The 13019-nt window shown below is 47.9% G+C and overlaps 1 protein-coding gene across 1 annotated transcript in view; it reads left to right on the plus strand.

The window, feature by feature from the left end:
• The window catches only part of MYBPC3 (myosin binding protein C3), a 365826-nt gene that overhangs the window by 73385 nt on the left and 279422 nt on the right, over positions 1-13019 (plus strand). The window contains exon 7 of the mRNA XM_078684451.1: positions 4698-4746. Within this exon, the coding sequence (XP_078540577.1) occupies positions 4698-4746 (49 nt within the window). The remainder of the gene's footprint in view (positions 1-4697; positions 4747-13019) is intronic.

The following is a 13019-nucleotide window of genomic DNA, read 5'->3' on the forward strand; positions in this document are numbered from 1 at the left end:
CCCGCGTGTTCAACAATTGCTCTTCTCCATTAAAAGGAGACGGATATAAGCAAGGGAGAATGGTTTTCTGCGATCTAGGAAATACAGAATTAACTTTAGCAACAAACATGAAATGACCCTGTCTTCTCTGAACCGAATAAATTAAGGATGATAACTTTGAATCTCCCAATTCACCAATGCTCCTAGCTGAGATCGCTCCCAAGAAAAGAACATTAAAAGAAAGATATTTCAAATAAACATCATTCCAAAGATGAGACTGTAGGGTCCTTAGAACCGAAATCAGATCTCATGCCGGAGAGATAGGATTTCTCCAAACCTCACAACAGAGAAGATTTTAAAAAGTCTCGAAATTAAAAAATCCAACGTAGGAGAAGGATCAGAGAATTCTCTGAAAGACTCAATAGAGAACCATTGAGACCTTGGAGTCGAGAGAGGGAGGTTCAAGTGAAAGCGTCCACAAGAAAGTGTGGTGGGTCTGGAAACTCACAAACACGGCTGATCGATCACATGAGGAACACCCCGTGGTGGAGACCGCCAGTGCTTTAAGCAAGGTTTCAACGTTGAGGGTCTCCAGAGTTCTGAATTACCTCCACCAAGGGAGAGGATGAACCGGTTACCTGGAGATTGGAGCTTGCACCCTCCAAACCAGAGTGAGTTGAAGTCGGAAGGACAGAGCGGTGATGGAGACTTCAGAAGTACTCACGGGGAGGAGGAGACAAGGACTTCAGCGGAGGAAGCAAAGGTATCCGTGGTAGAGCGGAACCACAAGAATCAGATCTCCCTTCTTCTGGAACTTGAAGAGAACCCTCTGTACCAATGGAACGGGAGAAGAAGCATAGAGAAGGGATCCGACCACTTCAACACCCACGCGTCCACGCCGCATCAGCACCCACACGTCCACGCCGCATCAGCACCCACGCGTCCACGCCGCATCAGCACCCACGCATCCCCCCGCATCAGCACCCAGGTGTCCACGCCGCATCAGCACCCACGCCGCATCAGCACCCACGCGTCCACGCCGCATCAGCACCCAGGCGTCCACGCCGCATCAGCACCCACGCCGCATCAGCACCCACGCGTCCACGCTGCACCAGCCCCCACGCGTCCACCTCGCATCCGCACCCACGTGTCCACACCGCATCAGCACCCACGCATCCCCCCGCATCAGCACCCAGGCGTCTACTCCGCATCAGCACCCACGCCGCATCACCACCCACGCGTCCACGCTGCATCAGCCCCCACGCGTCCACCTCGCATCCGCACCCACGTGTCCACACCGCAACAGCACCCAGGCGTCCACCCCGCATCAGCACCCACGCGTCCACTCCGCATCAGCACCCACACGTCCACGCCGCATCAGCACCCACGCGTCCACGCCGCATCAGCACCCACGCGTCCACGCCGCATCAGCACCCACGCGTCCACGCCGCATCAGCACCCACGCATCCCCCCGCATCAGCACCCAGGTGTCCACGCCGCATCAGCACCCACGCCGCATCAGCACCCACGCGCCACGCCGCATCAGCACCCACGCCGCATCAGCACCCACGCGTCCACGCCGCATCAGCACCCACGCCGCATCAGCACCCACGCGTCCACGCTGCACCAGCCCCCACACGTCCACCTCGCATTCGCACCCACGTGTCCACACCGCATCAGCACCCACGCATCCCCCCGCATCAGCACCCAGGCGTCTACGCCGCATCAGCACCCACGCCGCATCAGCCCCCACGCGTCCACCTTGCATCCGCACCCACGTGTCCACACCGCAACAGCACCCAGGCGTCCACCCCGCATCAGCACCCACGCGTCCACTCCGCATCAGCACCCACGCGTCCACGCCGCATCAGCACCCACGCGTCCACGCCGCATCAGCACCCACACGTTCATACCGCATCAGCACCCACACGTCTACCCCGCATCCTCATGTAAACAGCAGCAGAATTTGCAACGTTGAGTACTGTTCTTTGTTGTAAACAAATCCAGATAATGTTTTCTGAACCATTTGCATATCCTCTGAAACATCACTGTGGATAAAGTGAGTTCCTCAAAAGATGGAAGTTTGCTGTGAAGGGTACCAGCGATCACATTGTCCATTCCTGGATGTGGACAGCTGACATGTTTGACGTGTTCTCTTCTGCCTCAGTGCCCCACTGGACTGTCCTTCAGTTGAGGCTCTTGGAACCAGTGCTTCCCTCTTGCTTTAGATAGCGGCCTGACAACAGCTCTCTGTCTTCACACATTCTTCCCCAGCAGAAGATGCGGAAAAAGTTCAAGGCTCGGAAGATTGTGATGGGCTCCCTCCAAATGATGCATTGTGACTTTACAGAAATGGCCGTTTGAACTGACAGGTCTTGCCCAGCAGTGGGGCCCCCCAGGCCTCTCTTCATACTCAACGTTATCCTCGCACTCCTCAGCGTAGTACACCGTCCTGAGAACCGGAGGGGTGGAAAAGGTTCAGGGGAGAGGATGCTGAAGCCCAAGCCAGCAAAGTCTTTTTATTCCAAATACTGCAGCTAAAGGTTGCAGCTAATGACTTTTCAATATATGTAGGGGCATATTTACAGCCCCCTGCACCACCAGTACCTCACTTTTTGTTACCCATTGGCAGCATATTTCTCTGCCTCATATTTACAAGGAGAGGAAACGCCACCCTGCGTGACTTTTCTTGTCCTTGTTATTACGACCCCTTTACCTGCAGCACTTTGCGTGGAAGGGGCGTTCCATGGGTGCTGCTGTGGGTGTTCCCACGCAACACCCAGGGAACCAGACACATTTCGAGATTTACGAGAAATCGTAAATCTGAAAATGCATCAGGTTGCTACGCCACCGGCGCAACGAGGAGAAATGTTTTCATTTCTCCTCGTTTTTTCCTCTTTCAATGCGTGCTGCATTCTACAGCACACATTGAAAGAGAAAAATGCCTGTAGTGATTGATTTTTGTGCAGGAAGGTGCCCCTTCCTGCACAAAAACAATCTCCCCCATGACGCAGGCATCCTTGTACCATGGTGCAAGGGCGCCTGCGTCGGCGCTTGACAGCTGTTTGTGCGCCAGCGCAGGGAAAGGCACGGAGATACGACATATCATTGTAAATATGTTGCATTCCTGTGCTCTGAAAGGGCTTTTGGTGCGGCACTTTCTTGTAGATCTGCCCCATAGTGTGGAAGAGCCACCCCAAACTGTCCTAGGGCAAAGCCCTTCACTGTTTGTGCACCCGTCGGGTGTTCAGAGGGACATTGAGGCACTGGCCCGAACGCATGCAGAGAAGCCAATTGAGAGATAATTACTCCGGGGCCGATTCACAGAACTAACTTAAGACAAAATCCTAAACTTACTACTTTTGGTATTCACAGAAGGCATTTAGAAGTAGTAAAGTAAGGATTTTGTCTTAAGTTTGACTGAAGACAAAGTTAAGACAAACTTAAGACAGACTTAAGACAGACTTAAGACAGACTTAAGACAGACTAAGACAGACTTAAGACAGACTTAAGACAGACTAAGACAGACTTAAGATAGACTTAAGGCAGTCTTAAGACAAAATCCTAACTTAAGCTTAACTGTTGTGAGCAAGGGATGCTGGGAAACTGGTAAGAGCAAAGGATGCTGGGAAACTGGTGGGAGCAAAGGATGCTGGGAAACTGGTGGAAGCAAGGGATGCTGGAAAGCTGGTGGGAGCAAAGGATGCTTTGGAAGCGGTGAGGGCAAGGGATGCTGGGATAATAGTGAGGGCCAGGGATGCTGGGAAACTGGTGAGAGCAAGGGATGCTGGAGAGGGGTTGAGAGCAAGGGATGCTGGGAAACTGGTGAGAGCAAAGGATGCTGGGAAACTGGTGGGAGCAAGGGATGCTGGGATACTGGTGGGAGTAAAGGATGCTGGTAAACTGGTGGGACCAAAGGATGCTGGAAAACTCATGAGAGCAAGGGATGCTGGGAAACTGGTGGCAGCAAGGGAGGCTCGGAAACTGGTTGGAGCAAAGGATGCTGGGAAACTGGTTGGAGGAAAGGATGCTGTGGAAGGGATGAGGGCAAGGGATGCTGGAAAACTGGTGGGAGCAAGGGATGCTGGGAAACTGGTTGTAGCAAAGGATGCTGTGGAAGGGGAGAGGGCAAGGGATGCTGGGAAACTGGTGGGAGCAAGGGATGCTGGGAAACTGGTTGGAGCAAAGGATGCTGGGGAAGTGGTGAGGGCAAGGAATGCTGGGAAACTGGTGGGAGCAAGGGATGCTGGGAAACTGGTGAGAGCAAAGGATGCTGGGGAAGTGGTGAGGGCAAGGGATGCTGGGGGAGGGGTGAGAGCAAGGGTCGCTGGGTAATGGGTGAGAGCAAGGGATGCTGGAGAAGGGGTGAGAGCAAGGGATGCTGGGAAACTGGTGAGAGCAAGGGATGCTGGGAAACTGGTGAGAGCAAGGGATGCTGGGAAACTGGTGAGAGCAAGGGATGATGGGAAACTGGTGAGAGCAAGGGATGCTGGGGAATGGGTGACAGCAAGGGATGCTGGGAAACTGGTGAGAGCAAGGGATGATGGGAAACTGGTGAGAGCAAGGGATGCTGGGGAATGGGTGACAGCAAGGGATGCTGGGAAAGGGATGAGCACATGGCATGTTGGGAAAGGACTAACAACGAGTTATACAGTGAATTATAGTTCTTAAAAATTGAGGGCGACACTAACTTCTTTCTCTTCTCGGTGTTTTCACAGAGCCCAGCAATGCCGGAGAAGTTGATATCCGCGCCGCCTTCAGGCGCACGTGAGTTTTCCAGAACCTTCCCCTTGCAGGATAGGGCAAGACACACAACATTCTTGACATCATTAGGTACACTGTGGGCACCGGCTCAGAGGGCACTACATGGACCTAGGTGTACCTAGTCCACCCGTACATGGGTGTGGGCGCTGTCATACAAAGGGGAGTACATGGGGTCTGCGTGTGCATACCATGTCTGAGGCTGCACAAGGGCCCACCCATTGGCACATGGTCAAGTGTGTTAGATCTGTCTGCATGTATGTGCCAGGTGAGAGGGCACAACATAAACATGTGTGCCTGTACCAGGTTATCCACCAGTACACATCATACCAAGGGGAGTACATGAGTCTGCGTGTTCATGCCATGTTAGCCAGTGTAAGGGTCTAGCCATGGCATGAGGTCAAGGGTATTAGATGTGTCTCAGTGTATATGCCAGTTCACGCCTTGTCATATATAGTACGTGGGTCTCCATGTAGTTGCATAAGTCTGGATGTGCATACCAGGCCACGGGAAAGGATACTGCTCTGGGAACTGGCATGGGGTCCAGGGCAGTGCACCTGTCTGCATGTATGTACGTGGGAGCTGATTCAACAAAATACCAGGGGTAGCAAAAGTGACATAACATACCCTCTAGCATTAATGGCATCACAGGAAGTGACATCATGTGACCCCAGACGTTTTCCAGGATGGTATGTCACATGACCCTAACATCACAGCAATTGAGGATTTGCTATGGATAGTATCACAAAGTTGCACTATGCTCTGCATTGCATTATCTTGTGCCTAGGGGGCACTCCATAGATGGTGATTGGCGGTTCCCATTCAACCATCATGGTTTTGACACAAACCCCTATCTACAAACATTGGTAGACAGGAATTTGCTCCAAAATATTATGCTTCCTCGAGTCAATTGTAACAAGGACATGTTTTCCAATTTCGTTCTCTTTTTACAACTTTGCATGTTACACATATAAAGTGGGGAGAGCGTTGAGGCATAGATTTTGCACTTGAAGAGGCCTCTTCCAGAACACAACCTATGCTTCAGAAAATGCACCTGCTTTGCACTCTTTGACAATGGTATGTGCACAGGCCCCTGGCTGCCCAAAGTGCACCTGTGCTGTTGAGGGCTCTTCACTGAGGAGCGGTATTTCAGAATCGAAGGGCTTACAGCCATGTGACTTTGAATCATGATTCTTGAGGTTCAAGCCTAAATCCACATTTTCTGAATAGTTTAGTCTTTCCAAACCGGAGACTTTGATGGATTCAGTGGTTCTCCGGCCCTGTTCCATGAAAGGTTTCGTAAACCACGCATGCCACATGCACTTTGAATTTTAGTTCCAATGCTATGTAATGTACTTATTTTAGCCTTTGAGTGACAGTGGCTGACTCCTTAAGCTTTCAGCAGAGTTTAGCCAATAAACACGGTATCCCCAAGAGTTTTCCTAATACTCTCTTCAGTGTCCCAAGGTAGACTACACAACAGCCCTGCAGTCAGGACAGACCCAGAGCCCCGCTGTGTTGAGTTGGCCAGGGCATCTTCTTGCACTGAGAGGACCCATCTCACCATCATGAGGTAGAGGCTGGGACTTTCAACATCTCTGAAGTTTGCTGCAGGAAGAGGTCTGAGAAAACCTAAGGTCTATGGTTCCCCTCTCTGGGTGGGAGGCAGAGGTCTTACCCAGCTCATGGGGCCTTTCGAAAGGACTCGCTGTTACTTCAGTTACCGGTAACCCGAGGACGCTCGATTGAGACACAGCAAAGTCCCCTGCGGCCATTAAGATAGATGTGATTGAGAGACTTTGTGTCTTTTCTTGATTTATGGGTTTATTATCTCCATCTTGAGATGCTTCTCACAAAACCACCTCTGGAACTGCCTCTCGCCTTCTGCATTAACCTTCACCAACGGACGCACACGGATGCCGTAGAAGATCAGAAGCAGCAATGAGCTCTGAGGATCACCACACCCAAGGTAATCTGTCCGTGGAGCGGTTGTGTCAAATCCTGCCGCTGATGCGATAGAAACGATGGGATCCAATGCAGAGCTGTGTGGTCCCTCAAAGAGAACCTCATGGTCATGTGGGTCATGTGCTACCACCAGCCTGAGAAGATTTAGAACCACCTGGATGCCCCAGGGGGACTGATCTTAAAGCAACCTTACCAGTTTCAAGTGGTAGGACATTAAGTATTTGGATGAACTGTCTAGTGTGGTGCACAACTTGAAACGGTGTGACGCACAACTTGAAGCCGTGTGACGCACAACTTAAAACGGTGTGACGCTCAACTTGAAGCGGTGTGACGCACAACTTGAAACTGTGTGACGCACAGCTTGAAACGGTGTGACGCACAACTTGAAGCAGTGTGACGCACAACTTGAAACGGTGTAATGCACAACTTGAAAGGTTGTAACGCACAACTTAAAACGGTGTGACGCACAACTTGAAAAAGTGTGGCGCACAACTTGAAACAGTGTGACGCACAACTTGAAACGCTGCGACGCACAACTTGAAACGGTGTGACGCACAACTTGAAACAGTGTGAAGCACAACTTGAAACAGTGTGGCGCACAAACCTGAAACGGTGTGACGCACAACTTGAAACGGTGTGACGCACAATTTGAAACAGTGTGACGCACAACTTGAAACGGTGTGACGCACAACTTGAAACGGTGTGACGCACAACTTGAAACGGTGTGATGCACAACTTGAAACGGTGTGGCGCACAACTTGAAAAGGTGTGACGCACAACTTGAAACGGTGTGACACACAACTTGAAACGGTGTGGCGCCCAACTTGAAACGGTGTGACACACAACTTGAAACGTTGTGGCGCACAACTTCAAACGGTGTGACGCACAACTTGAAATGGTATGAGACACAAGTTGAAACGGTGTGATGCACAACTTGAAACATTGTGGCGCACAACTTAAAAAAAGTGTGATGTACAACTTGAAATGGTGTGACGCACAACTTGAAACGGTGTGACGCACAACTTAAAACGGTGTGGCGCACAACTTTAAAAAAGTGTGACGCACAACTTGAAGCGGTGTGACGCACAACTTGAAATGGTGTGGCGCACAACTTGAAACGGTGTGGCGCACAACTTGAAACCGTGGGATGCGCAACTTGAAACGGTGTGACGCACAACTTGAGATGGTGTGACGCACAACTTGAAATGAAACAGTGTGACGCACAACTTGAAACGGTGTGACACACAACTTGAAACGGTGTGACGCACAACTTGTAACAGTGTGGCGCACAACTTGTAACAGTGTGGCGCACTACTTGAAACGGTGTGACAAACAACTTGAAACGGTGTGACGCACAGCTTGAAACGGTGTGACGCACAACTTGTAACGGTGTGTCGCACAACTTGAAACGGTGTGACGCACAACTTGAAACGGTGTGTTGCACAACGTGAAACGGTGTGGCGCACAACTTGAAAGGGTGTGACACACAACTTAAAAAAAAGTGTGACGCACAACTTGAAATGGTGTGACGCGCAACTTGAAACGGGTGATGCACAACTTAAAACGGTCTGGCGCACAACTTTAAAAAAGTGTGAAGCACAACTTGAAATGGTGTGACGCACAACATGAAATGGTGTGATGCACAACTTAAAACGGTGTGGTGCACAACTTGAAATCGTGTGACGCACAACTTGAAACGATGTGACGCACAACTTGAAACGGTGTGGCACACAACTTGAAACGGTGTGGAGCACAACTTGAAACCGTGTGACGCACAACTTGAAACGGTGTGATGCACAACTTGAAAAGGTGTGACGCACTACTTGAAACAGTGTGACGCACAACTTGAAACGGTGTGATGCACAACTTGAAAGGAAGTAACCCACAACTTGAAATGGTGTGACGCACAACTTGTAACGGTGTGGCGCACAACTTGAAACGGTGTGACGCACAACTTGAAACGGTGTGATGCAAAACTTGTAACGGTGTGGCGAACAACTTGAAACGGTGTGACGCCCAACTTGAAACGGTGTGACTCACAACTTGAAACGGTGTGACGCACAACTTGAAATGGTGTGATGCACAACTTGAAACGGTGTGACGCACAATTTGAAACGGTGTGACACACAACTTGAAATGGTGTGGCGCCCAACTTGAAACGGTGTGACACACAACTTGAAACGGTGTGGCGCACAACTTGAAACGGTGTGACGCACAACTTGAAATGGTGTGACACACAAGTTGAAACGGTGTGATGCACAACTTGAAACGGTGTGACGCACAACTTGAAACGGTGTGGCGCACAACTTGAAACCGTGTGACGCGCAACTTGTAACGTTGTGACGCGCAACTTGAGATGGTGTGACGCCCAACTTGAAACGAAACAGTGTGACGCACAACTTGAAACAGTGTGACGATCAACTTGAAACAGTGTGACGCACAACTTGTAACAGTGTGGCGCACAACTTGAATTGGTGTGGCGCACAACTTGAAACGGTGTGACGCACAACTTGTAACGGTGTGACGCACATCTTGAAACGGTGTGACGCACAACTTGAAATGGTGTGATGCACGATTTGTAACGGTATGGCGCACAACTTGAAATGGTGTGACACACAACTTTAAAAAAGTGTGACGCACAACTTGAAATGGTGTGACGCACAACTTGAAACGGGTGACGCACAACTTGAAGCGGTGTGGCGCACAACTTTAAAAAAGTGTGACGCACAACTTGAAATGGTGTGACGCACAACTTGAAACGGTGTGACGCACAACTTGTAACAGTGTGGCGCACTACTTGAAACGGTGTGACGCACAACTTGAAACGGTGTGACGCAAAACTTGTAATGGTGTGGCGAACAACTTGAAACGGTGTGACGCACAACTTGAAACGGTGTGACTCACAACTTGAAACGGTGTGACGCACAACTTGAAATGGTGTGATGCACAACTTGAAACGGTGTGACGCACAACTTGAAACGTTGTGACGCACAACTTGAAATATTGAGAGTCGAATGTGAGTCACTTGAAGACAAAGAAGGATAGCTAAGTGCTTCCTTTTCCACAAGAACCTTCTGGTGGCCGACTGTGAAGATAGATGGTGAAGACCAAGGGAACACGCGGATCGGTGTCATGATGTCCGTTGCTGGAGCACGGCGCCTGTTTTATGCACCTGTAGCAGGGCGTACAGGGAATTAATTTAACAAGACATCTCTCAAAGTAAATACCTTATTTTCACGGAGCACAGCTCTGAGGCAGGAGGCAAACCTCAGTCACTTTTTCTGAGCTTTAATATCTGAAAATAAAGCATTAACTCAATTATCGGGTTAAATGAGCTAATGTCACAAACTGGAGGTGCAAAAGAATGGTGCTTGACCCCTTGGGGTCTGTGCAAGTTAAACTATTGACTGAAATTGTCACTTGTGAGTGACGGTCATTACAAAAATGGAAATATATTCCATGAGGTATACCCCTTAGCTATGTACTAATACTGTTATTCTGAGGTGCCGGATTTACTCTGAAAGACACCATATTTTATTGCCACATCTCCACTGACCACTTCAGTAGCACCCCCTACAAAGCCCTCCACGACCAAGGACCTGCATACATCAACCAACGCTTGAACTTCCACCAACCCTCCAGCGACCTTTTCTCAGCCTCCCTCACCCTCGCACAGACACCACGCATCCACCGAAGTTTCAGCGAGGCCGTTCCTTCTCCTACCTCACCGACAAGGCTTGGAACAGGACATTCCTTGGTGGAATTCAGGATGTACAATTATCATCGCCGACTAGGAGCCACACGGCAAGAGATCACTAGTGAGCTGACTGGTGAGCTCACAGCGGAGTCACCAAAGATATTCTTTAACTAGTCAAGCCTTCTCTTTGAAGAGACACTACACAGTTACAGACAAGGAGAGAGCAGACTGACTTCCTGGAAAGTGATGGACTTTTCAAGGAATGAGTCAGTTGTAAGAAAAATAGATTTAGGAAAGTGGAATATAGTTCCTGGACCTGAACAACACACACAATATAATATGAATGCACCCTGTCAGATACAATATAAACATACATATTTTTTTGTATATTTTTTATTTATAGTTTATATTCTTCAAATGGGGCACTGAATGTCTATACAAATTCAAAAACTCAAATTTTACAGAAAATGTATGACATTTACACTGTTTATTGTTCTATTGCCTAATACATAGCTTATCACTGTGCTATCATTTTATTTCTTGTTTACACAGTGTTTATCCTTCTCGACGCCGCGTCAAGTTATTATATATCGCCGGTATATTGTCTGCTCATCTTTAACATTAGAGCATCTTACATTTATGATAAGGTTCTGATGAACCATGCACACGGCTTCCTGATGAAGGCATACAGCCGAAACGCTCGTAGGATCTAAAAAGCTTTAAAGACATGCTAGTATTGAATGTTTTTTCTATTTTATGAATAATATTCTCTACCTAATGAATTAAGAATATGTAAATATTTTTGATTATAGTAAACACTGTGTAAACAAGAAATAAATTATAGCACCGTGATAACATATGTATTAGGCAATAGAACAATAAACAGTGTAAATGTCATACATTTTCTGTAAAATTTGAATCAGGGCGGTCTCTGTGCTGTGGTTGGTGCAGAAGTCGGATTGGGAGGTGAGGTATCGAGCAGGTTGTGTGCAGTGATCTGGTGGTTAATGGTCTTCTAGAGGTCTTTGGTAGGGTACAGAAGCAGCAAGATGGGGCAGCAGTTTGGGGGTTTGTTGGGGTCGGCAGAGGGTTTCTTCAGGAGTGGTCTGACCTCATTGTGTTTTCATCTGCCGGGGATGGCCTCCGTGGTGATGGAGGCGTTGAGGATGTTGGTGAGTTACGCACTGAGTTCTTTGATTTCGAGGTTAAAGAAATGGTCTGGGCACGAGTCCATGGGTGCTCTGGAGTGGACGGAGGACATGGTAGCTCTCTTGGTGATCAGAGTACACGTAGTGATCGAGTGGGTGGTGTCGGTGGGTGGGCAGAGGTTGTTGATTTCTAAGTGGGTTGGGGATCAAAGTTGTTGTAGATTGTGAGTACCTGGCTGTGGAAGTCGTCCGACAGGGTGTTGCAGAGATCCTGAGAAGGGCGAACTGCGTTCTCAGTGGCCAACTGACTTTTTCTCTTTGCTATTTAGCAATGCAGCCATTTGTGTTTTAATGCACTGGGATAGTGAAAGTACAGTCACACCTGTGAAATTTATAATAGTTGAAAATGCCACATTATTCAAGCATATTAAATTGATTAGTAAATTAGTTGAAAAATTGGTTCATTGATTGATTCATTGATTGAACAGTTTTTGGTGGAGAGTTTTATTGTAGCTCTAAGAAATTTGAGTTGGTCAGCTGTTGAGTTTGTTTCTTAATGCCGCAATTTATTATTTTTATTTTATTGCACTGCAGTTGTTGCTTTAGTGTTTTTAAAATGATCATGTACTGCACTCAAACTTTCCAAGTAACTAATCTCAAAAGTATCTTTTTTCAAAGACTTTACCTTATAGTTTGTGCCTATCACATCAGGACTTCTTCAGGGCTATCATTATCATGCTATCAGGGTATATGAGCAACACTCATCAAAGCAGTAGCAACATTTGGAGTTTGGTCTGTTAGGTTTGATTAGCATCACCATATGTGAGAACATGGAAATCCTTTAAGAAAATGCACGTCATAACTGGGCTCGGGAACACCTGGGACATACCTGATGTGACATGGGCGCAACGTGTTGATTGGTTGTTGATGAAGTTGTTTTAAAATGTATAAATGCATTAATAAATTAAAGATATTTAACTAGAATAAACAGTAAAGTCTTTGCAAAAAGACACCTTTGAGATTGGTTACTTGGAAAGCTTGAGTAAAGGCCATGATCTGTACATACAATTTATTTTTCCATTTTTTGTAGAGTTCCTGAATATGGTAGCATTTGCGGCTTAGTCATTGTTTAGTTTTTATCTGAACCTAAAAGGATGCTTGAGGTTACCTTTGCGTAGTATGGGGTGCTAATGCCGTAAGCCGACAAGATCTTCATAATTGGTCGTTGTTGCTCTACTGTGTTTATGTTTGTGGAGTTTTGGATTGCTATTGTGAGATTTATTTGTGTCTTTGAAGCTGAGTTTTTGCTTTCAGTTTTGTAGGTTGTTTGGATTCCATGTCAGTCATTTTTAGGTCTCGCTTGGAAAAGGAGAGAATTCTAGTGGTCAAAATACTCAAACTATGGCTTTTTCTGTGCGGTTTTCTTCGAGTTCACGTGAATCACGTGACCAAACAAGCACGCGCATCGG

The sequence above is a fragment of the Lissotriton helveticus genome, chromosome 3_2, assembly GCF_964261635.1.
Source record: "Lissotriton helveticus chromosome 3_2, aLisHel1.1, whole genome shotgun sequence".
Lineage (NCBI taxonomy): Eukaryota > Metazoa > Chordata > Amphibia > Caudata > Salamandridae > Lissotriton > Lissotriton helveticus.